The sequence below is a fragment of the Pezoporus flaviventris genome, unplaced genomic scaffold (genome assembly GCF_033815535.1).
Source record: "Pezoporus flaviventris isolate CSIRO_AGI_PZ_B2104156 unplaced genomic scaffold, CSIRO_AGI_Pfla_v1 ptg000002l, whole genome shotgun sequence".
Lineage (NCBI taxonomy): Eukaryota > Metazoa > Chordata > Aves > Psittaciformes > Psittacidae > Pezoporus > Pezoporus flaviventris.
In genome coordinates this window covers 24,734,725-24,760,857 of record NW_026892550.1, presented here as the reverse complement: position 1 = coordinate 24,760,857, position 26,133 = coordinate 24,734,725, and the positions used below count along the sequence as shown (strand labels likewise).

The 26,133-nt window shown below is 39.8% G+C and overlaps 1 protein-coding gene across 1 annotated transcript in view; it reads left to right on the top strand.

Moving 5' to 3' along the window:
* The first annotated feature begins 10,264 nt into the window (after positions 1 to 10,264).
* The window catches only part of TEC (tec protein tyrosine kinase), a 31,969-nt gene continuing 16,100 nt past the window's right edge, over positions 10,265 to 26,133 (top strand). Inside the window, exons 1-3 of the mRNA XM_061472071.1 lie at positions 10,265 to 10,521; positions 24,790 to 24,891; positions 25,860 to 25,941. Coding sequence (XP_061328055.1) covers positions 10,384 to 10,521; positions 24,790 to 24,891; positions 25,860 to 25,941 — 322 coding nt within the window. The 5' untranslated portion in view covers positions 10,265 to 10,383. The remainder of the gene's footprint in view (positions 10,522 to 24,789; positions 24,892 to 25,859; positions 25,942 to 26,133) is intronic.

Here is a 26,133-nt window from a genome sequence, read left to right as displayed (position 1 = left end):
ACCTGGGTTCTGATGAGACTGTTTCATCCAACTAAAAGCTACTTGATTGAAATGATAGAAATAATCTTAGAAGACAGATAAAGAGCTACAACCTGCTATCAATTTGGGAGATGGCTGTTTCTTCGAAAAAGTAAGAAGTTCCTTTACATTATTTGTGAATAAAATACAAGCGCAAAAAGCAGGTGACAGGCTGCTCAGTAAATAGGTTGCTTCCCTAGCAATAAACAGCAGATACATAGCTGGTATTTGCAGGGTGTCTTAAAATCAAAACCTCTTTTGATTCAGGTCAATTTTGAGACACTTCTCTGAATCGCAGAATTGTTTGGGTTGGAAGGGACCAAGATCATCCACTTCCAACCCCCACTAGCCATGGGCAGGGACACCTTATATTAGACGAGGCTGCTCAAATAAACTCATCTGACTAATAGTACTATAAGCTGCACATTGCAAGGGTGAATTGCTACATTTTTAAGTAGCTGTGAGATTGTTACGTGTGCTCTAGCAGGGTTTCTAGGGACAGCATAGGCTGAGCTTTTGTACCTAAAGGCTAGTTTTTGAAGATATATTTCAAACCCTGTGTATCTGTATCGCTGGATTTCCTTCAGGCACTGAAGAAATTTACAGGTTCTTTGTGACCAACTGTATTTCTACATATGCAAGGCATATCAGGTCATTTAAGGGTAGCCTGAGACAGAGTGGTTGAAGTGAAGTCATAGTTGATGCCTGCTTCTCCTTCATGTAAGATGTACCTACATACCACTTCTACATAACTCTCAAGAGACATGGAAAATACATTTTTAATTCATAAAGCCGTTATGAAATTTAAAGCCAATCCAGTTCATGGCATTCTTTGAAAATTGTGTTTAAAACCCAGGAGTGAGTGACTCAAGATGCTCATCCTTGGGCTCGTCTGTTGGTTTTTTTTCCTGTGGAGTTTGGGTGAGAGAAGCTACCAACAAGCTGGCTAGGATCATAAGCAGATGCAGCAGAATCTGCACCAGAATGAGCAATTCCAGAATAGTGTTTAGTAGTGCAAGTGCCAGGTAGTGCTGGTACTGCTTTTCTGCCATCAGGAGCCAAGCTAGGGTTTCTGTGGCTTCAGCTGTGCTGTAGAGATGTACATGGCAGTTCTTCGGTGTGGAGAACAGGCAGGCTCCTTAGGGGTTATTTCAGGTTTGCTCATTGCTGGCAAAATACGTTTAAGCCAGAAAAACTTTCCTTTGGCTTTTAAGATGATCGCAGGTAATGATCTAGGAGGCTGGGTGTTGCTTTTAGGTGTTGAAATATTATTGTTGGTTCTAGCTCCAGAATGAATGGGCTTGGGACCAGAGGAGAGGTGCTCCCAGGTGGTCAATAGGTGACTTATTTCTACCATTCTCCACTTTAAAAGTTATGTCAGCCCAGTGGTACAAACAAAACCATGATTGTGTTCAAGTTGGTGCAAAGTTAGGTTCATTGTATTGGTATCGGTTACTTGGCGTGTATGCTGGTAGAACAGAAAGAGTTTTAGTTAACTTTTAGAGGTCAGAGAAGAAGTAGTTGTTTAGGGGAAAATGTTTATCTAAGTGTTTGGAAAGAGAAGTATCTGAGGAAGTATTAGTCATTCCCTGTGCATAAAGCAAGTCATAATTTGTATGTATTACAGTATTTTAGTTGCAGTTTGTCAAAAGTGTGTATCAAATACTGAAATAGATTGATTTTATTTTTGTGTAATATGTCATGTACTCACCTGAGATTGTATAACATTTAGAAAACTTCAGATCATGAAGAAAGGGAATTAAACTGTCTCCTTTACTGGAATTAAGAAGAAAGATTGCTTCAGGCACTGTTGACCTCTCTTCCTTTTTTCAGACTTTCTTCCCCATAGATTTGATTTGCTTTTCTGAGGTTTGTGTACAACAGCAGTTGACAGCCTACTTAATGGTGAGCTTTAGATTTCATAAACAGAATTAGGTTCAACCAATCTCATCTTTGTCTCTCTCTTTAGGAAGTGGTTGTTACTGGTTTTGTCTGTTCTTATCGCAGGGGACTTTTAGGAACAAGTCTGAGGCAGCAGCTCTGCTTTACCAAATGTCCACCCAGCACTGCAGGGCCAGGAAGGGACTGGTGGAGTAGCCTCGGTCTATGTAGAAGTGAAATAGATAGACTCTGCTCTCTCTGTGCTTCTGCTCCTCCAAACCAATGCCATGCTGGTTTGGAGGTTGTTCTTACATGTTCTTCTCTTAACATTACTTTGAAAATACTTGCCAGAACTAAGAGGACCGTGTTTTTTCAAAAGTACATACACAGGTAAAAAGGACCAGCATACCACCTCCCTTCTCCCAGTTCCAACCCTAATCTTTCCTTTTTTGTTTGTGCTGATTGTTTTTCCTCTTTTCTGTCATCTGAGGACCAGTTATATCTGTGCAATTAAACCAAACTAATATTCTTCACCAGACCTTTATACTGCATAAATGAAGAAACAAATCTCTTTATGCCCTGCCTTATTTGGCCTGCTGCAGTCAGCGCTCCTTGCAGCATCTTGAAGTCCTGGTGATGGCACCACAGCAGGTAAGAGATGGTGTATGTCAGCAGGAAAAAATAACTTACCATTTTCACCCCACTTTGTGTGGTATTTACAATGAAAATAAACCTGAGCAACAAAGTTCAGAGCTAGGAAAACTTGCTATCTCCCTTCTATGGGTTAATATCAAGTATCAGTACATAAAAATGTTAGTCAGGCTTGGATTTGGTCCTTGCATGAGCAATGTGGGTTAGGCATCATGGAAATGGCAGTAAGGCAATGTATATGGATAGCAACAGCATCCTCAGTCAGCTGTTTAAATTGATACGATAGTGCTGCTTCCCTTGTTCAGAAATTGGAAATCTGCCCTCAGAAAGAAGTCTCTAAAAAGAAGGGGGGTGTGGGGCGTGTGTGTGTGTGTTTGTTTGTTTTTTTTTGTTGTTTTTTTTAATTCTCTAATTTTAATTTTCCTTTATTTGACTCAAATGTGTGATAATGAAAATATACCTGATTCTCTTGCATGTGATTTTGGTGGCTGTTGCAGGAGGTTTTGTCAGAAGGCCCAGCTGCGGATAAGTTTATCTTGTAAAAGTTTGGTCTGCCTGTGTGCTAAGGTCATCAAATATGTTAAGGTCTCACCTGGAAGCTGTGTGAATGGACTAAACCTTGCTGCTAAGCAGGATTTTTTTAGTTTGTGTCAGAAGGCATATGGCTTCTGGTGAGCCCAGACCCACAGATTCTCAGTGGAAGAGGTCAGTTCTGTCTGCAGAATACTTGAAATTGGCTTCCTGCTGTGGGAAGCGCTGTTCAGTTGTGTCAGGCCACCTTGAAAGCTTTTCCAAAAATAAGGAGGTAACTTTGGGTGATGGAGTGGAATTTAACAATAGTAGCTAATGCTAATAGAATTCTTATGGAAATAATAGCAACAATTAACTGCTGTATGTGGGTTGAAGAGAGGGTAATGCCACATTATGTATGTGGTTACACAAGTATCTAAAATCCTCAAGCCTAAAAAGACTAGACTGGCAGAGTATTTGAAATTCTCTTGCTGTTGAAGGGTTTCTGCATGTGGTTTTGCATACACTTTTGATTACCTTTCCCAATAGGATGAATTACAGCTACTCTCTATATGTGCATACACATATAAAGACCTTTCCCCCCCCTCCCCAACAACATAAACCATCATTTTTTCACGTTATTTTCTTAATCTGTGTGAGAAAAACGGGGTGCATGAAGGTAGGGCTTAAACTTTGTATCGATGATGGTGAAGAACAGCAAAGACTTTTCACAAGTGTTGAAAGAGTGGCAGAAACACAGTCTTGGAGGTGATAAAGCCATACCAACATCGCTTTGCAGACACTAAATACAGGAGGGGGGAGCAAGTTCATGTTCAGGAAGATTTGCAACTCTTTAGCAGTGGGTTTTGCTTATCTTTAATAGCGAAATGAAGATGACTTTCTAGTCCTTGATGAAATCGCAAGATAAACTCATAACACTTTGTGACTAACAAAACAAATACAAGAAGTTGGGGACAGCATACAATGGAAGAGCTGACCATCTGCTCTATCACCAATACTATTTCTTGAGGCAGTGACACATTCAAAAGCTTTTTTTATCTGTAGAAAGTTCAGGTGGCTGAGTGTGCAGGAGGTCAGTAAGCTGAGAAAATGTTTGGATTGTGTTCCTTTAACTGATGTTTCAAAGTCTTTTTTTTTGCACCTTGCTTTCCTGTGTCCCAAACTAAGTTTCAGCTGTATTCTCTTCCAGCAGAGAACATTACAAATGCTAGAGGCTTTTGATCTGAATAAACTGAAGGCAAGATAGTCGGTGCAAGTTTATAGGTATTGCACAGCTTTTATGTGGAATAAATAAGAAACACTACAAATAGTCAGCTGTAGAGGAATGAATAAAACCACAAGAAGTTGTTAAGGGCAGTGCAAGTCGATCAGTCTGTCCTTTGTGTGGTATCCCGTAGTGTTGCTAACTCAAAGTTAGCAGTAAATCATTGAAATTAAAAAATGCCCGTGTCAACATATATTCTACATCATGGATGGTAATAGTGTAATTCTTGTTTCATAAAGCAGAGGTTCCTCTCCTAAAAAAAATAAAATGTATTAATGAGGAAGAAGGGGCACTATAAAGCTGTGAAAGGGATAACTTAGTCATTGAGTTGTATTGCTTCCAGGGTGTCACAATAGCAGGCAATAGGTGAGTTTACAAATGATTTGCAGACATGTACATATCATTCTCCTAAATCTCAACTCATCATGTAAGGAGAAAGAAACCCTTCTGCTGCTTTTGCCATTTTTTACCAGCTATTTTGTGCACTTTGTCTCTATTTCTGTTTTGTGATGGTTGATGGTCCAGTTTGGTGTGATGAACCACCTTGATGCCAGCTGATGTTATCAAAGAGGGACCATCATTTTTTCAGCATTATTTACTTCAGTTACCCCCCCCTACTGAAGTTGTTGCACCACAAGGAAACAGATGCTTGTGTGTTGTCAAATGCAGGGAGCCTGTTTCTGAGGAATTTTGGAAAACCTGTGCTGCTTGTGATGAAATTCTCCTCCTGTGCGTGTACGTGAGTAGCCTTCAGTTGAACAAAGGATATTTTGCAACAGCACATGCTTATCTCGGAATCTTCAGTCAAAGCTGTCACCAAGTCACTCCTTAGTCTGTTTACTTTTTAACCTAAACTTCATACAGGCAAATATGAATTTTATTTTCAAAGGGCCTGATTATATATAAAATTAGCCAGTTATTCTTTGGCTTACTTTCAGACAGAGACTAAGGTGTTGCAAGCCTTTGGGTATAATTTTGAAATCTATTCAAAAGTTGCATTTTCAGTTAAAAACAATGCAATTTGCATATGATAGGAGTGGTTTCTGAGACTGCTGGGGGAAAAAAAAAGGCAGGAAAAAAAGCAAATCCAAGTATTTCTCACTTTCCCTTTTTTCTGACATGATACTTTTCAGATGTCATTATAGTATTTTCCCCCTCAGTTTCAATTTTAAAATGATGATGAGTTATGTGAAAGCATATTAATTTGTATTTCTGTGGAATTTACCATTTGAACAGGGATTAATAACAGTTGTCTTTTATTCAGTTGAATTTTATTTTTTTGAGTTTGGATCTGCAGCCTTAGAAGTGGAGCAAAAAGACTTTTCTAATATATGAAGCATGAGCAGATTTTGCAATCCTTGCTTGCACTGGGTAGTAATTATTCAAATAAGCTTGTGCTGGATACTCATGTAAGTAACTATTCACATGTAACTCAGTTTGTTGTTCCATGGTAAAGCAACAGCAGCTTCAGCAGAAAAAACAGGGTAAGGAGTTCTCCTTTTCTTCTTCCTCCTGCACTGTTTCTGCATTCTGCCCAGAGCGGCAGTGTGCTGCCCGTTCACTTACCCCACTGCAGCTGTTTTCAGGGATACATTATAAACTTGATCAGCAAATTGAGATGAATTAATCCAAAAAAGGAGGAAAAAATATTCTGGAAGAGTTACAGGTTTGAGTCAAAATTCAAGGTACCATCTGTGTACTTAAAATTGACATTTTGGTTTCCTTTTTAAATTGAGTTAGTGAATATTACATAATTTTAATGTACTGCAGTAGGTGATATATTTTCAATATTAAATATGAAGACTTGGACTTGCTACAAATTTGGATTGATGGGCCCAAACTCTGAAACAGAGCGGCTGTGCAGGGTTCATGGTGAAACCCAAGTCAGAAACCTGAGGATGCCGATTTCTTAGAGGGACTCTGGCCTACATGGCAGCCCATCACCTTAGCTTTAAAATTTTGCACTGAAAAACCCAAATTCTTAGGTAAATGTTACCATCACTAAGGAGGTGTCAGGACTCGGAAAAGAGTTCGAGCTTGAGTTGTTCTTTTCAGGCACAGACAAATGTTTTCTGTTGGTGTTCGTTGTATGACTGTTGCATGTAAGTGTGTTTTTCAGAATGCCTTTTTTCTTCTGAAACGCTTCATGACTATGTGTGATACAAAGCTATGTGTTGTGCGTGAAAATGCATTTGGATCAGAGAAACCCTGGTCAGAGTGGGATGCACTTTCTCTTCTCTGCTTGCTAGAACTCCCGTTGGGACTTTCGTACATTTAATGTTTGAATGTTACATGTGCTTAATGACCAGTTTCTGGTGACTAATTATTTCAATAAACAAATACAGTCCAGGAGCCGGGAGTGAGAACCAGGAGATAAGTGGGTAGTGTTGCAACTGCTGAGCTTACCTCCTCCCTTAGTGTCACAGTTTTACCCAGTGAAAACTGGGAAAGGTGGCTTGCATAAGAAGCTCTGTTTACAAGTGCAAACTTACTTTGTACATCTTGACCAATATTGATGTAGTAGATTTATCATAACGGTTGTTTTCTTTTGTTTTGTGGAAGGTGTGTGGTGACTTCATGCCGTACAGGGGGATTATTTGTATGATGTGAAGATGGATAGTGCGAGCTCGTGCAGACTTTTTGATACTTAAAGTTGAGGATGTTTTCCCACTCAAAAAAAAGGTGAGATTGTGTAACTCTTACTTTGGGATACATCATAATTCTGTCATCACTCTGAGTCCTCAGCATCTCTGCAAATTAGATCGTATTTGTTACTGTGTAACAGGTTGGCAGGGAACAGGGCAAGCCCTTGGCTGGAGTGATGATCTGAAAGGTTTGGATGGGTGGCAGCACGAACCTCCCAGTGCTGTTTATAACAAGATAACAATGTGTCATGCAAACAGCTTCATGTTCTGAGGGATGGTCTGGGAACGGTGAAATGTTTGGGGGGAAGGGCAGGGAAAAGTGCAGAAAATCTCTAAAACTGCACTGAAGAAAAAGTAGTGATGTACGGGTTTGGTAAGAGGTGAGGGTGGCCGTTACAGGTGCTTCTCAGTGAAGTATTGCAATTTAGGAAAGGAACTTTAAGAATACTAGGTGAAGGTTCAGTTATCTTGGACCTTATTTATGGAAATAGGAATGTGGTTAGAGCCACTGGCTTGGAAAAAAGAAACAAATATAACAGGTTTCTGTGACCCGATGCAAATTCAAAAGCTGATCTTCTAACCTGGGAAACTGGTTCTCATCTGCAGAGATCTCCGTAACAGAGATAATTCAGTGTAGCAACAAGGTGAAGACATGGACCAATTACATTATTGATGGCTTTATTTTTTAATGCTAATTTTTGTCAAAAGGATTTTTGTTTTGTTTCTTGTATAATGTTAATGTGACAAAAGAGGGCTGGTAGGGAAATGAAATATTTTAGCATTGAGATTTGAAATCACAGTTAATTTTGAATCCTTCCCCAGTGTAGCACCCTGGGGATTTCTGAGATTGCCATTTTTAAGATGGGTAATAATTATGCTTTTCTGAAGTGTCATAAGAGACTTCATAGTATAGAGAACAGAAAGATTGTTTTGCGAGGGAGAGCCTGTGATGGCAAGTTAATACTGACTTTTAATTCAATTAAATACTGACTCAAAATTCACTTTAATACAATGTTCGTGTTTTCAGTTCATGGTAGTACCCTTTTCTCTGGAATTACCTTTAAGAGTGCCAAATTGTTTTTAGAAGGGCAATAAAACAGAAGCAGACAGCTTTAGTAATTAAAAAATGTGCTCAAGACATTTACCAGTTAAAAATATCTGTCCTCTTCCCAGAAAGAGTGTGACAGGTAAAGAACAAAATGTATAGGAAGACAAAAACCAAAAAGAGATTATTCACAATAATCGCCATTTTCAATCCTATTAGAGTCTTTTAATTATGCATCCTAACCTGGTCTTATTTTGTAGTTCTTTGTAGACCAGAGACTAATTATTTAGCATATTCAGAGATATACCTTGAGAAGAAAGTAATATTTTAAAGTGGTGAAGAACCACATCCAGCTGTGCGAAGTGGCAGGAGTGTGGGATATGAAAGCTCATTTAGCCAAAACAGGGAGGTAAACGCGTATCAGGACTAGACTGGAAGGCTGAGAGTGTCACTTCATGTTCTGCCACAGCCAATAATGACATGTTTAGGCACAAAGCAGGAGAGGCACTAAAGTGAATTTACTTACGTGTAATTTTCTTTAAACTTTACTTTTGTAAGGTAGTATTGCAAGGAGGCTTGTGGTTTTTCAAACTTCTCTGCACAGTACTGTGTCATGCAGTTGTTTTGTCCATGCTGAAGCTGTGTTGCCTCAGAAAAAAAATGTATGTACGTTTCCCCAGTAAATTTTGAAATAATTTAAGTACTAATTAGGTGCCTAAATTGATCCCTGTGAGAAATGGAAAAAGTGTTTGGATTTTTGTTCTGGTTGTGGTGGCTTTTGTTTTGCTTTGTTTTTTCTTAATAGGTTGGAGGGAAATTTCCTGCTGGTACAGAGATCACAGAGTAGTTTGAGTTGGAAGGGACCCTCAAAGGTCATCTAGTCCAACCCCCCTGCAATGAGCAGGGACATCTTTAAGTGTAATAGGTTGCCTAGAACCACATCCAACCTGGCCTGGAATGTCTTCGGGAGGGTGCATCCACCACCTTTCTCAGCAACCTGTTCCAGGTCTGCAGTGATTATCTAGGGTTCTGGCTGGGATTATGCCCCCATCCCCTTCACAAATACACACAAGTGAGATCATCGTTGTAGTCACTGGTGCTTCAGCAGATGATGTTGTTCCTTCTTTGGCCTATGGCTTCAGTCTGCAGCCATGCTGCTCTAGCCTGAGCTGCGGTACAGGTCTGTGCCAGCAACATGTCCCAGCTTTGGAGCACTGCTTGAGGTGGGGGCTGGCAGGTCTGCCAGAAAGATAGCAAAGGGGAAGGTGATGGGGGGAAAGGTTTCTAGAAGAGATTCCACATCACTTCTCCCACATCTTTGATTCCTGTCTCTGTGCCACCTCATGTGTTAAGTCTCTGCAGGCAGCCATCTGTGCTGCATGATGAAATGCCTGGTTGGATCCCTTCCCTATGTCCCGCTTTCCAGCCCAGCAGGAGGAACGCTTGCACCCACATAAGGCAGAGTAGCAGAGAGGCAGTGAACATATGAGTAGGAGGTCAGCTGTGTTTAAGCTGGCAGCATTGCAAAGAACAGCGATCGCCTGACAATGTGTTTGGCAGAACGCTGAAGCCAGATTTGCAAACAAAGTAACTGTGGGTGCATTTGTTTTATGTACTCCTAAGTCTGTCCTACAGGTATGAATCATGGTGTAAAACTTTAAAGCAGCTTGATGTTACTCAGCAATCAGCTGTCAGAAGTAAATTACTTCTTGTTGATGGTCAGCATGAAGCCTTTCTAAATAGAAGGTGGACGGCATATACTAGCACTTTCTGAAAAATAAGCTTTAATTTTCTGTTCGCAAATTGCCATCTTCTTAACAACTATGTCTGAACATTTTTGTTAATATATTTGGGGTGAATTTTCAAAATTACTTTTACTGATTTGTGTTCCATTTTGTATAATGAACTGTGTTGCAAATGGCATTTGTATATGCACAGACCTTAGCAGTTAGAACTTTGAGACACGTTAGGACTTAGTGGTGAGGATTTGTACGCTGCTGTTTGCCTAGAGCACATGTCGGACTTCTCACCCCTGTTTTCTGTGATGTAGGCTGCAGTGTCCCTTACTTCACGCTGGTCATGTGCAGCTTTTGGCTTCCTGGGAATGTGCCAGTGCAGCCCTCAGCTGAGCAAAGCCTGAATTTTCTTGTCTAATAATTAATTTCTGTAAACTTCCAGCTGCTTAGGGTCAGCTCCAGCTTTCTGTACATTCAGGTAGCAAAAAGAAGCTCTTTTTGCTACAGAAATCTCCAGTTCTGTGATGCTTCAAAGATATTGTAATGATGTATTCCTCTTGTCTTCACAGGAACTGATATTCAATGGCTAGAAACAGTTGACAAGTGGCTGAAATGAATACGACTACTATCCTACAAGAGATTTTGATTAAAAGATCGCAGCAGAAGAAGAGGACTTCTCCCTTAAACTACAAAGAGAGGCTTTTTGTACTTACAAAGTCTATGCTAACATACTATGAAGGTCGAGCTGAGGTAGGACACACAGGTTTATACTGTAGAGTGACTTTTGTTCCTTTTTGGTTTTGTATGCTATTGGCTTTTTTCCTATTGTTTATCATGCTGTCAGGAGCAGATGGGGGCAATGGCCATGGGTTGCAATGAACGTGAGCTGCAGTTTCTTCCCTCTTATTTATAATGCAGATTGACAGATGTGTATATAACTTATCTGATAGTCAACTGGCTCTTAATCAGAGTAGTAGTATATGGCCAGATGCGAGAAATAAGATTAAACAGCTTTTATAGCTGGTCATCAAAACTGATTTCTTACTCTCTCTAGAGACATAAAAGATCACAAAGTGGGGAAAATGGAAGAAAAACTTAAAATTGTAGTTGCTTGTAGCCATGTTTACTGTGAAAGCCATTACTTTCACATATAGGAATTGACTGAATTCAAAGAGGACAGCATTTGACAGGAGCTGTGCATTGCAGAACAAGTCATTAGAGATGAGATCCATTAGAGTGGATCATGCAACCTAGTGACTGAAATGAAGCTGGAAGCAGTTTATCTTTGATGGCACAAACAACCTGTCCCTGTTACCACTTCCTGTGTAAGTTCAGTTACACCAGAAGTCAGTAGTGTAAACTGGGCAAATCCTCAGACCAGCATGTTTTTCAAATGAGCTCCAGACTCAGTTTCATCAAAATCGCCTGTCCCCAGACTGCCCTGTCAGGTCTTTAGTGATGGGGGTGGTAGTTACAGGCCTATGGCTAGACTGTGTGCCACTGACTGTCAGCCTCTGAGTCCAGCTGTTATGCCAGTTTCCAGTCTGCCTTAGAATAGGTGTTTGTGTATTTTTGCTGACTGTGGAGTTAAAATATGGATTTGTTTTAGAATTCTGGTGGGGATTTATTCTTTGTGGGTTTTTGGTGGTTTGTTTTTTTGTTTTTTATTTTTTTTTCCCCTTCCTTTAATGCTTTCACCCCCAGAAAATAAATGGGGAGAGGGGGGTGGAGGGGGAGGGACACACATGACACTAAGAAGGCATCTGAAACATGTCTGGCATGCTTATTCTGTGTCACCTGACATTCAGGTCAAATAGAACTGTCACTAACAGGTTTTGCAGGTCTAGTTGTTGGCATTTAAGAAGTTACGGCTTCCAGCTTTCCCTTTCCCCTGCAGGTAATGTTCTCTGGCTAAAATACTCTTCAAGGAGGTTTATCTGAGAGGGGGCTAAAATTCAGTTTTATTGGCACTGAGATGGAGCAGGGCTGCCCGTAGTACATTTACTTCATAAAATGCTCCAGCCTAAGGTAAGGACAGTTGGGTTGAAAATACACATTACACCTATGCTACCCCACCAGTTTGCTGCTGAAACTGACACATCTGTCTCTTCCATGTCCTAGCCTTGCAGGCCTTCCACATCCACTTACATTGGTTCTGATACTTGGAGTCCGTACTGCTCTGAGAAAAACTTGCTAATCAGCGGAAAGATTGGGTTTATTTTGGCTGGATTAGTGTTCTGCTGGGATAGCAAGCTGTGTAGCTTGGTGCAGGATCTGACAAGCACTGGGGCCGGTGCCAGGTAGTGGAGGACAGGATGCTCTGACTGCTGACAGCAGAAGGTTGTTAAACTGGCTCCAACCTCAAACTCTTCTCATGTTCACTGTTCCTCCCACTTCAGATTGTTATAAACATTAATCAGCATTCTAATATTCTGTGATTCTAGTTTATTAGCAGTATTGTCTGAAAATAATGAGCTTTGATCTTAGAGGGGCACACTGGGGATTTTTGTCAGCAGTACTTGGTCTCTATTTGGGGAAAAAAAATACTGTGTGACTAAGATCTCTGTGACACAGAAATACTTATTCCTTTGTGTCACTGGGCAACTGAAATGGAAAAAGTTTGCGGGTTTTATCAGTTGTTTGGTTATTATTTGGTTGGATGGGTTCTTTTTTAAGCCAGTGATGGTGGTTGTAAATTTGTATTTGCAGTAAGACAGTTGTCGATTGTAGATTTATATAAAAATAAAAATGATTAGGGATAGAAATGATTCTGGCCCCTCTGGATAGTTGGAGGCTTATTGCTGAAATAACTATAACTACTGTGTATGTTGATAGAATTTAAAGATGTGACAGATGAAAGGGTAGGCATGGACTGATCTTATTTCAGGTTTGGCAATACTCAAAGTCTAGATTGGTAAGATAAACATGGAAATCCCAAGCCAAGAGGATCCCACACCCTCACATTAATCATATAACTGCCATGGTAGCAGTCTGCCAAGGATGGCTGAGTTCTGCTCCTCTAGGCAAGTGTATAATTCCCAGTGTGGTTGTTGGCCAAACTGAAGTCTTGTAGGTTTTTTTTTTCCATTTTAACTTCTATGGGAATGCCATAGAGTGGGTTCACGAAGAGCCTTGTTTGTGGTCACGTGAACAATCCTACCTCTTCTTTTTAAAAACAAGGTTAAAATAGATCTCGTAAACCAGATTAGTCAATTCTCAAAGCGTGGGCAAGTTGGGATTGTAAATAAGGTGACAGAATTAGGTACTTGGTGTGTCTGGTGACAGAAGTGGAACATTTATAACAACAGAAAGCAGTCAACCATAGAAAACGTTGTTCTTGTAAATTCTACTGAGAGATGTAATTGACCCTGCACTGTGCAGTCAGTGGTGGTGGTGGGGGGGATTGCTTGCTCTTTGACCAGAAACTGCACATTATAGAAGTGCTTTTCTCTATTTTTTTTCTTATGTCCTGTCTTGACAAAGTGCCATATACCTACCTGCAGCATTACACAATCATCTAATAAACATGACTGCCAGCAACAGAGTAAAATCTTGTTTAAACTTGCTTATAACCTATTTAAATCTTTTTATATGTGTTTCCAAGCAGCTCAGGCACCCTGTCATGGTACAGAGTGCCTACAGTGAAGCTGGAGCTGCACTGCTGCCATGAGAAGTGTAGCTTCTGCACGTAGAAATATTGCTGAACTGTAGGTCATGGAGGAAGTGTGTGATCTACAGAATCAGTGATGAGGCTCAATTTTAAGACTGGTTTCAAAGCATAGAAACCTCAGGAAGGAAAGTCCTGGTTTAAGTCACCTGCGCAAAGTTCTACAATTATAAGTAATGTCATGAAAAACTTATTTTTTGTAGGAAGCCAATAGAACCTTGGATTTTATGGCTTAGCTTCTTCTGGGCATCATGCTGTTTGGTAAAAAAATCCAGAAGGTGTATTGATGCTGGTTAAGAAGATGGGCATTAAAAAGTTTGCAAATAAAGATACATCAGGAACTGACTTGGTTTAAGCAGCCTGGAGATGAATTTTTAATGTTGTCAGAAAAGACAAATATCCGGTTTAAAGTGAGTTGGCTTCTGGATTTGGCTTTTTGAAGCATAAATTCTGTTACTTAGTAAGTGTTAGGGAAATGCCATTATTGTATTATTGTGCAATATTGGGCTAACAATAATTATAACAATAGAAAAGGCTGAGTTAATGCTTTATGTTTCATGAAGCCTTTAACAGTTTATCAGCTTAATTGTTGGGAAGAATATGTTCTGTGTTTTTTCCTTGATGTTGCAGTAGTGGCTAACAAGATCTTAATGTATTGTTTGTAGTGAAGACAAAAATTCATTGTAGTAAGACATAACTGAATCACTATCCAAGCAGAGAGTACTGATCAGGAGTGTATAAAAATCAGGAAGAAGTAAAATATCTTCCTGTTCTGAATATGGAGATGTACTATAAAACTGAATATGCTACAGTCAGATTCGAGCTATGTACAGGGTTCTCAAATAGGTACTGTAGGCTTACTGAGCTAGCTTTACACAGATTTACATGGACAGTAGTAACTACGGCAACTTGGAAGTGGGAGGTAGTAGGCCTGTTTGCTGAAATTGGCCCTTTCTCTTGAGGACTCCTGCACTATGCTTACTGGTGTCATCTGGAGTCATTGATTGCAGTGTAACTTCTCCAGGTAGTCTGGTTGTATAGCAAAAGCATGTAGAGGTCTAGTGAGGAAACTCTAGGGTGAAATATTTTATTAGGAAGCCTCTTTCCAATTTTGTGTGGTTTGAAAGCTCAGCATACCCAGGTACGTGTCTGTTTGTTTTTCTGAATTAATTTATTCTAGGAAATCGGAAAATGTTAATCTGTAGGAAATTAATAAGCAAAGTTAAGCAATTTTGAAGTAAATCTGCTTGTCTGAAAATTAAATGTTTAATGCAGTAACAACACTAAAAATATCAAACTCATTTAGAATGGTTTTTTGTACTTTTTACCTGCAAAAATTTAGCATGACTTTTTCCAAATTACTGTTTTTTTTCTTTCTTTTTTTTTTTTTTAATCCTGAAAGGAGCACAGTTTGAAATCCAAGGAGGCATTTGTGGAAATACTTAGGGCCATGCATATGTTAAGTTACAATTGGCCGTTTTCTGTCAAAAATGGGCTTGTATCTTGCATATTCAACTTAAAATGCTCTGGAGTTTGTTTCCAAACATGTGGTGCATTCAGGCTTTTAGCTGACTTGTTTGGAAAATCAAACCTTAGAGTTTATCTGCGAGTCCACCTTATCACTGAAATTGGAAATCTCAGGTGAGCAGTTGTAATGGAAAGGAGTATTCACTTTACAGCTCTAACAGTATGCCTGGTGTCCTACACACTCCTTGTGCAGAGTGGCTTAGCACTTTTATTCAGTATCTCTTGAGTTAGCCAACATGACAAACCACGCAGAAATAGCATTCAAGCTACTGCGACCACCAGAGTGGTCCACCAAGTACTCTTGGTTTATCTTCTTTCTCCTTGTGTGCCTCTAACCTTTGCGCTCATGAATTCTTTCTCAATGCATAGTCAGATGTCTCTGAACTGGGAGGAGATATTAGGGCAGACTGGCACTGACTGGAGCAGGCTTACTGCTGTGTTAGAGAATGACTGATAGCAGGTAAGGTACTTCAGGCAGGTTTCAGTCAGCTCATGCTGACAGAGTATTTCACCTGAACTGAAGATGTCATCAGACTAGAGTTTTTTTTCCTCTGGATGGCATTTTAGGCAAGGGAAATTCGTTGAGATGAAGGCAAGATAATGAATGTAGGTGTTAAAGTGCTTCTCGTCACTGGAGTAGTTGAAAGGACCTAGTTTGTGCAAGTGAGATGTCCTGTTAGTTTGTTGGTTTGAAAATTTCCACATCGATGTTTCTCCTGAGTACACAGCTCCCACAAAGCTGGCACAGATTTGGTCATAATGGTATGAATTGTTATCAGTGTGCGGACTGTTAGCATCCTCATATCTGCTGGAGCTGTGGAATGTTCCCTTTCACATTTCTCTCTTTTTGTCTGTTTTAGCAGCGACACTCTTTAGTTTGAAAGTTTGCTGGTGTCTGTGGTTTGGTTAGTGTCCTCCCACGTGTGGCACAGCATGCTCACATTAAACTTTCCAGCCCACAGCAGCTTGAAGTGACCTAAAGTATGAAGCCGACTGTCAGCTTATGAATGTGAAATCTTTTTAAGCTTTAGCGTCTTTATTGCTTGCTCATGTTCACTGTATTGATCATCGTTTACAGCAATAAATAGTTTATATTGGGTGTTGCATTTTCAAAATGTATAGGCTAAGTCCCGATCCTTGTGGTTACCTCTGTGTGTGCGTGGGTGAATGGGGGTCTGTGGTGTTAGAGGAAGGATAAAATGGGAGGGAGAGTCTGTGCTGCAATACCCATTAGCTCTGGAGGGGCCTCACAGAGGATACTGGGGGTAGGCACAGCACTTGCCTGTTTATTAATATGCCATTTGCTTCTACAAAGACGGCAAGAAATAGATGCAGAGGGAAAACGTTTAAGAGTTTTATTTATAAGTATGCTTTTGTGGAGTCAAATAGAAGGCACTTTCCCATGAGCTGATCTTGGGAGGTGCAGAGTGCTCTTGTCTTCACTGGCAGTAGTGGTATTTGCCATCAGGATCAGACTTGTGTAAAAACTGTCTTGCATAAACAGGAGAACTCTTAGAACTAACAAAACTCAACCAGGATATAGATGAGAAAAACAGAATAAAAACTTGAGTTTTCTTGGGGTCACAAATTTTGAAAGTCTCTTCCTAAGAAAAAAAGAGTTCTTCTGCAAGAGTTGCGTTTGATTCTTATAATTTGAATAGAGGGGAGACAGAAGCTACTGAAATTACCGTGGTGATATTTTAAGGAAGGGAAAATAACTCTAAAAGCTCTGGGGCCCACTCTGAAGCTGCAAGTTTCAGGGTAAGATTGTGTAGCTTTATTGCAACACTAATGTTGTGCAAATGCTTCCTTTGGAGCATAGTGACATTATAGAGTTCCAAAAAGCTATGCTACTTACTTGTCTGAAGATTAATGTGTATCGATTCTACTGTTGTTCATTCATATGGCTTATTCTTTATTATTTTTAAGTTGGTTTCTTCCTTAGTCGTTCCATAGGTGATTTAATTCTTTATATAAATGAATGAACAATTTAGTATTATAATGCTTCTGATCACTGATTAGTCTTTTTTTTAATGCAAGATAAATAGCTTCTGAAATGAGTAGATCAGCAGAGCCTTCTTTGTTCCAGGTCATAGGGAACAATGCTGGGGCTTTAATATAATACTTGCACATTTGCATAATAACTTTATTCTGGCTAGACCTGGAAGAGGACAGTGAGCTGGCTGCTGTTTCTCCTCTAGGAAATCAAAGTGGATATATGGAACTGTTGGAACAAGTCCAGAGAAGGGCCATGAGGTCGGTCAGGGAACTGGAGCACCTCCTGTATTAAGACAGGCTGAGAAAGTTGGGGCTGTTCAGCCTGGAGAAGAGAAGGCTGTGTGGAGACCTCACAGCAGCCTTCCAGTATCTGAAGGGGGCCTATAAGGATGCTGGAGAGGGACTTTTCATTAGGGACTGTAGTGACAGGACAAGGGGTAACAGGTTAAAACTTAAACAGGTGATGTTTAGATTAGATAGAAGGAAGAAGTTCTTTACTGTAAGGGTGGTGAGGCACTGGAATGGGTTGCCCAAGGAAGCTGTGAATGCTCCATCCCTGGCAGTGTTCAAGGCCAGTTTGGACAGAGACTTTAGGAGACATGGTTTTAGTGTGAGGTGTCCTTGCCTATGGCAGGGGGGTTGGAACTAGATGATTTTAAGGTCCTTTCCAACCCTAACTATTCTATGATTCAATGATTCTATATACTTTCACATGAACCATGCAGAAGTCCCTAGCTGTAGTGACTGGGGATGTACCATCACAGCTCTGTCTATAAGAGAGGTGGTGGCTTTAGGTAGATAGATACTTTTTTCTTTTTTTTTTTAACTTCTTTTTTCCAGCTCTTACTGTTTAAGAATTTTTAATGGAATTAAACACACTTTCCCTCTCCCCCAGCTCTGTCATAAAAAGAATGAATAAATTTTTTGAAGTGCAGTCAGGTTAGATGGGTTATTTAAAACACAGATACTCTTGTGTTTATTTTCATATATATGAAATTAAAGATGTAGTAATTAACTTGAAACAGTGATTTTTGGTATAAGTTATATCGCTGAGCAAGTACAATGATATATTTACAAGTTACCCCACCTAGACTGATGCCTGTCACATTAATCTGGATAGAAAATACTGTTTGTACCTCTTCTGAGAAACTAAAGAGTAAAAATACATGATGGACTAAGAGGGGTTTCCAAGCTCCAAGAGCTATATTTAAATGCTAACTCAGAATATGAATATTGACCTTTTTGAATTGTATAATACTTCTGTAATGGCCACAACCATTGCTTCTATAGGTTAGCTCCATTAATAGTTAATTTTAACTTCTTTGCATTTGATTACATAGAATGCAAGAAAGAATTAGCAAGTGACTTGGTAATCTGTAGATGATTGACCAATGGATTCTCTTCAGGTTATAGTTTGTCGAACAAACTTCAACATCTTTGTTGATATAACACCAGCGTTGTTATTCCTATATACAGATCTCTCAGCTCAACTAGAGTAATGGAACTGTGAGAAAACCCTGCTGAATTCAGGACACCATCTCTGATGAGAAAGAGCACTGTAGGAAGCTGAGTCTTGCTTGAAGTAAATAAAAGATGTAAAAATTATATAAGCTGTGTTTATATTTATATTGATTTAATTACTTTGTGATAGCTGCTAGCCCCCCACAATGGCAGAGAATGCTTGCAGCAAAACCCCAACCTTTCTGAGGAGCTGCTTATGAAAGCACAAGATGTGCCAACAAGTGAGTAGAGGCATGGTGCAAAGTATTGATGAGACATTACAATAACCAGAAAAAGTTTTACAGTGGATTAGTTGCTTACACCTCTTCTGTATGGTAGTCTGGGAAGAGGAGGGTTGACTTAAGTCTGTAGGTAGCCACTGCTCAGAGCTGGTACAGTAAGGAATCAGTTTTGGTTTAGGTAGTTCAAACAGTAGGAATTAATTGTCCAAAATACAACTGCACTTAAAGCTCATTGAAGTGGTTGAGCGAGCCTGTTCTGCAGCAAAGCCCCAGAAAAACTGTGGGAGAAGTAAAAATCAGTCAAGAGTCAAGCAGCTGGGAGACTTAATGAGGAAAACCCTCATGGAGAGGGTCTGGTTAGAAAATCTACTAAAAAGCAGTAGATGTTGTCACTGGGGACCACTAAGCTCCATTCTTCCTGCTTAGTTTGTTCCTGTTCCACACCTCCTCCCAGCTTCAGGAAAATTATTTTTTAAAATACTTTTTTTTTTAGATGGCAGGAACCACCGCTGGGGAAATTTTGAGCAGGTGCAAGTGAGAGCTGTTCAAATTACAGAAATAACTTAAAGTTGCGCATGTGAATGGAGGCAGCTTAATAGATGCTCACTTGAAAAGAGCAGTCATAAATAAACTTGAATTATAAATGAAGTTGGTTATGTTGCAGTAAGAATAGTTAGGGTTGGAAAGGGCCTTAAGACCATCCAGTTCCAACTCCCCTGCCATGGGAAGGGACACCTCACACTAAACCATGTCTCCCAAGGATCTGTCCAAACTGGCCTTGAACACTGCCAGGGATGGAGCATTCACAACTTCCCTGGGCAGCCCATTCCAGTGCCTCACCACCCTTACAGTAAAGAACAACTTCCTTCTATCTAACCTGAACTTCCCCTGTTTAAGTTTTAACCCGTTACCCCTTGTCCTGTCACTACAATCTCTAATGAAGAGTCCCTCTCCAGCATCCCTATAGGCCCCCTTCAGATACTGGAAGGCTGCTATGAGGTCTCCATGCAACCTTCTCTTCCCCAGGCTGAGCAACCCCAGCTTTCTCAGCCTGTCTTCATATGGTGCTCCAGTCCCCTGATCACCCTCGTGGCCCTCTGCTGGACTTGCTCCAACAGCTCCATGTCTTTTGCTGCCATATGTGTTTGCATCAATGTATCATAACTGTAAGTGTGTACGTATGACTGACTGCCTCTCAATTGCAGACAAAAAGTAAATTATAGATAATGTAATGTAGTCATGGTTAGGAAGTTGCATGAGTGGTGCTATGTAAAGTTTCTTTTTATGCTCTTTGGTCTCTCCAGTGCTGGTGGTTGACATCTGTGGAGCAGCCAGACCATGCTAAAATATCCTTGGTTTCCTATTTTGCAGGATGGAGTTGAATACAAACAAGGGAGAAGGAGAGCCAGATCTTGGATCAGATCAGACTAGATCAGAATAGTGATCACCCCTTGCTTTTTATCTTGATTCTAGCCATTTTGGAAAGATGAAAGGAATGCTTGATACTTGCTTTCCTTATAATAATAATTGAAAAACATAACTGAAAGGAGGCAGGGCATTTTCCAATACTGGAAAATAAGGGTATGGAAAATGTGGTTATCTAATGCCTAGCTACAGTAATTATATTTGCATAATCAGTAATTGCTTGGTTGAAAATGCTTCAAGAGGGAGCTATAGCAGTATCAGTGCTTCTTATTTCTAAATGGCAATGCTATTTAGAAACCAAAACAAAACCAAAAGTAAAAACACCCTTACATTTGGCTCTGGAGCATATTCTACCAAAGTTCTCTATGAGGGGTATTGCATCAGCCAGGCCTTTCTGAGGCTTTAAGTTGCAGAGCAGCTCCATAAAAGGAGACATCAGTAATTCTGAGACCTTCTATACTTTTGAGAATGCAAGTTCCATTGGTCACGTGCTGATGACTTCAGGATTTCATATGTGGGGATAAGCATAGGAGAAAGAAACAGCATGAACAGTAAAGAGAGACAGCATGGAAAGACAAGCTCTAGCTATTTCTTGATGGCCAGGCTGTCTTCTGCATGCTTTTATTGAGGCAGTTTTTCTGAATGGAAAAAGAAAGTGTTGTTTAATCCCCCAACCCATGCTTTTCTGAGGGTAAGCAGAACAGTATTTTCATCAGCAAAGAGGAAAAACACTGAAGAAACAATTTATCTGATACTTAGAATACGGCTTTCTTAAGCTGTAAAGCAACTGTATTTAGTAGAAGAGTAATTCCAAGTGGTGAGAGGATGAGCTGTTAGATTGTATACTTATCTAAACTTGCGTATTTCTTGTCTTCCTGTATTCCAAGATATTTTTTTAAAGAAATTTTGTAATTGTATATTTGTTCTGCATCTGACAACGTAGGTCTAGTACTATAACTTCTTCATGTTGCTGCCTTATATGTGAAGTAAGAGGCATAGCTTGTTATTTTTGCATTGGGTGGAAACAACTTGCTGCCTGGACTGGCCATCCTCATTGTGAACAAGGAGCAAGGTTTCATAAAGCAGTAAATCAAGTTTTTGAAGCATAGGGAAGTATGAAATACAGGTGGCATTTTGCATTATGAGAAGCTTTGTATAGTAGTTTCTGTGTAGTCATTTTCAGAATGACTTTACTATGACTTTGTTATTTTCAGCAAGCAGATACATTAAAAAAAGAAAAACAGCAACAACGAAACCCAACCTTTAGCATGACTTTGAAGCACATGTTTTTATCTATTTGTTGTCCTTATTGGCATATAGTATTTTTATACATTTATTGTTGCTTGAACCATGTTTCCTTCTCCAGGCCTCCCTCTACAGACATTATATCTTCAGAAAAAGGTGGACCAGTTTTAACAGGTGCCCTGGGTTCACTGGCCTGTAGTTTTTTCCAAATCGTCTGTGAATACTTGTGCTCAGTTCAGAAAGCATCAGTGAATGTGCTGATGAAATACTACCAGTTCTGCAGTAAATCTAACCTTTTTCTATTACATTAGGAACCTTCCATCTCCAAAAACAACTGTGAAAAATGTTGCTCTGCGTCCTATGGTTTGACCGCATAATTAGTCATTGTACTGATTTTGTCTCTTTGTAGCAAAGGTCGCTTGTTGGAAAGAGTGGTTATGGGTGGTTATTCCCATGGCTGGCTCATGCCTGCACCTCTTTTTCCCAACTACTTCAGGGCTTGAGCTCTTTCTTGATTCTGTATTTCATATATGTTGTATGCCTGGGTCTAGAGCAAGCCATTTGGCTTGTAGAATAAATGCAACACAGCGATGGTGTGCAAGAGGTCCTATTATAAAGGAAAATAATCTAAGTAGGCAGGAGAGAGGAATTGCAGTGGTCCTTTTAGTATTTTTCTTGAGTTGCTCCTGCACCGCATGGTTTAGTAGTGAGAAATGCTGAGCTAAACCCCAGCTGCACACATGACAGTTTGAAGGCTGCTGGGTGTCAATAACTGTTGCTTCTGATTAAATCTGAAATATGTCTGGAGCAGTACATCCATAATTAATTTCTTAATCTGTAAAATGTGCAAAAATAGAAGAATCTTCTCTGACATCAGTGTGAATTTGCTGGATTGAGTTGTAAAGAGGGTCAAATTTGAGTTGACTTAATTTAGCATCTCATGGTGAAGCAAACTAAGCCACTTTTAACCACAGAAGTGTACAAAGGGATGACTAAGAAAATGTGATTGCTAGGATGATATGCTGTATATCAGAAGTTTGCTTTATTTTCTCCCCCCCCCCCCCCCCCCCCCATGTTAGTTGTTTATCCTGCTGGACTGCTGTCCTTTGCCCTCTTGGCTGATATATCCTTCTTCTCAGTAAGCACTGACTGGATGCCAGAATTCCAGAATTAGCTTGAAACTCCTTGAAAATGAGTTTTAGAGAAGAGATTCAGAGGAAGTAATAAAGCATATTCCTCTAAGGAATTTCTGTCATTCTGGATAAAAACCCCAATGTATATAATCTGTCTGTTCCACAACATCAGTTAACCAGCAGATGGGATCCAAGCAATATATGAGTACCCCACTGGACCCAGAAATCTGGGTATATAAGTTACAGCAGTGGCAAGTGTTTCTTCTTCTGTGTATGTTGTGCAGGGAAAAAAAAAGATCTGGAGAGGTTTCTTCAACACAGTTATATAGAGGGTTGAATTCTGTGCTTCATAAAAAAGCCCATCTTGTTTGTAGCCTCCTCTTCTGCCTTGGCTCATCGGGCAGTCCTGAAGCTGCCAGGCCTGCCATGCAGTGGCAGGGGGAGAGAGAAGCAAACTCTGCTACTGCACCAAGTGTTGCGGGCTTCAGTAACTCAGTTTTAGGCATTTGCTTGAAGGTATATTTTACTTTAGGCAGTCAGTGTTCAAGTAAGTGGATGCCATAACATAAACTGAAGACTTAAAATTATCATTTTTTAAAATCAAAAAATCCAAGGTTGCCTACTTGGTGCAGATTATTTTTAAGCATGATACAGCTTTGTAGTGCAGTCCATTAAAATGCCTAACTTTTTTCTTGCCACTCTTCCTCCCCCCCCTTTAAAAAAGAAAAAACCCTTTTTTGTGCTTGTTTTTTTTTTTTTGTGGAAGATTGTCTTTTTCTGTTGTTAAATGACAGTTATAGCTTTATCTGAACTTGGTTCCTGACACTCTTCCGCATGCTGACCACGACATGCATGAATTCTTTGTTTTCTCTGCCTGTTTTCGTAACAATATACGTAAGAAACAGAGTGCTAAATGTACTTTAAATGCTGATGAAACTTCCATATTTTCCATGAGTAGTATAGTAACTATTGTGTTTCTGGGTTGGTGGAAGCGTGACAGCTATATTTGTTCTTTGCTTCTGTTTGTAAGACTGCTTTCAGTTGCTTGTGATTGTGCCAGACTTCTGCTACTTGGGCTGAAATTTCCATCCTCAGAGAGAAGAGCCAAGTAAGGATTGGAGTATCTTGAATTATTCACTAATTACTACTTATTTCCACACTGTATGAAAAGTGACCATCTTTCATGACCTCTAGTCTGGACTAGATTTGTTCTATGTGCTTGGCAAGTTTGAATTTTGGATGTGGGTTAGTTCAGGTTTAGCCATGAGCTGCTGCCTATTTTGTTTTGTTCTGGATTCCAGTAGGAACTCCCTCTCCTATTAGGGAGTTGACTCTCCCAAAAGTGAGAGGGTTGCCCTACAGAGTCTCTATAGGTGCATCATAATTTTGCTTTGAGAATTGTATCTTTCAGGTGTTTCAATTTGCCATGTAGTACAGAACGTTATACATTTCTGTGCTGGGCTCTTGTTTTTAGCCTCTTTGGCTTCAGGTAAAGGAAAATGGTTTTGATCAATTCCTTCAGAACAGAAATTTCCTTAAAAAGGTCTTCTTGTGTGTAGGCTTCACTATCGTTACCTCTTGCTTTTACATCTAGAGTAAAGCCCAGTACGCTCTACCTCCAGTTACTGGCTGTTCTTCCAAGGAGCTTCCTCTCTAGAGTGTTGATCTACACAGTGTTTCCATGCAATGTTTGTTTTGTTGGGCAGCACCTGCTGATCATCATGGGGACTCCTTGACTTCTTTAAAATCTGCATTGTTATTAATTTAGGCGAGCCAAATCTTCTCTGTGCTTTTGACCTTGCTTCATCTGGGTTTCTGTTAGCCTTGGTCAAAGAAGTTCCCTCAGCGCAGATGCCAGTTTGGCCCAAGGATGGGTTTCACCCCACCTTCTGCTTCCTGCCTCTGCAGGAACTTGTGTTGCCTGTGCAGCATCCCAGTTTCTCTGGAAAATTGGTTAAACACTGCAGTAGCTGCAAAATGGTGGAAGCACTTCGGCAACAGAGTGAAGGGAGCATGTGAGGTGATGCAGTAGCACCTATTTTCTTCACTAGTTTTAATTATAATTTAAAATTGGCAAAAGGGAAGCCTTCCTTCATCTGTACTCAAGTTACTTTTTGTAAAGAGAAGAGGAAACCTGTGATCACAACTGATTGGGAACTTTCTATAGAAAGATCTGGTATTTCTTACTAAGCAATTTTACTGTCCTCTGTGCACTTTCACCAGTGTAGATCTTTAGATAAATGCATTATATTTTACATAATATTTTGCTTTTCTTTCACAGAAAAAGTACAGGAAAGGATCTGTGGATATTTCAAGGATTAAATGTGTAGAAGTTGTAAAAAGTGATGGTATTATTCCCTGTCAAAATAAATATCCATTTCAGGTATGTTCCTTTAATATAGAATATATAAATTACAGTGCTCTTGTCAACAGCACAAAGCCATTTGGATGTAACCTGCTTGAAATTATTGTCACCTTGGAATACTGAGCCCATTCTCTGGTGTGGTGGTTCAGGCTCGGTGATTAAAACTCATTCCCAGCAAGCTCTGCTCCCTCTGCAGTACTTCTCCTTGGGAGGTGTGCCTCCTACGCTAGGTCCTTTTCTTTTCCACACCCTCTCTGCTTGAGTTTTGACTGGAAAGTGCCTTTTTCTGGTCTTGCTCCAAAACGGGTTAGCTGGCATCCCATTTTCCCTGTCACCATTCTTCCACATTAAATTACCATTAACTTCTATAGGAATAAGAAAATAAAGATAAAACCTGTGACATTTTCTTCCATTGTGAACTAAATAGATATAAACACAGAAAACAAAGTACTTAAAGGGGAGAAAAACTATATTGGGAGTCTGCTGTGCCTACTTACAGTAGACTGAACAGTCAGAGTGAGGGTGAATTCTGCTGCCAGAGAGGGGACTCTGGCTCCTTTCTACCAGGGCAATACTTGCTTCCCACCAACACAAGAAATGAAGAAGCAGAAGGCAAAAATCACCTTACAGTATAACAAGGAGTTACAAAATGGCCAGACAAAGGATGTCTGATTATGAAATACCTGTAGCAATAAAATTGAACTTTTTCTAGAAAACACTTGGTGAAGAATGAACAAAGGAAAGTGTGAAGCAAACATTTTGAGGAGTTCTCTCAAAATAATATACCATTAGAAAATACTTCCTTATTCTACTAAAGCATCATATAAGAATAATAAACCCTAATAACCTTTTTCCAGTTTCTTCATTTTGTGAGCAAGGACACTAACTTTGCCAAATGTAAGGGTCGTTTGTCTTGTTCTGTTTCCTGCAGAATAAATAAATAAATAGTACTGGGTGAATGTATTTTGATTATTGTTTTCCTACAGGTTGTATATGATGCTAACACGCTTTATATTTTTGCACCAAGTGCACAAAGCCGGGATCAGTGGGTGAAGAATCTGAAAGAAGGTAATGAAAATTGCTCACACTTAACATCTGACATATATAGATACCTTACTTGAGCAGTCTGGCTGGGTTGGAGTTAACTTGGTGCTGTGTTTTGGATTTGTAGCCAAAACAGTGCTGAAAACACACCAGTGTTTTAGCTGCTGCTGAGCAGTGCTTGCACAGTGTGGAGGCTTTGCTCTTTTGCTCCTCTGC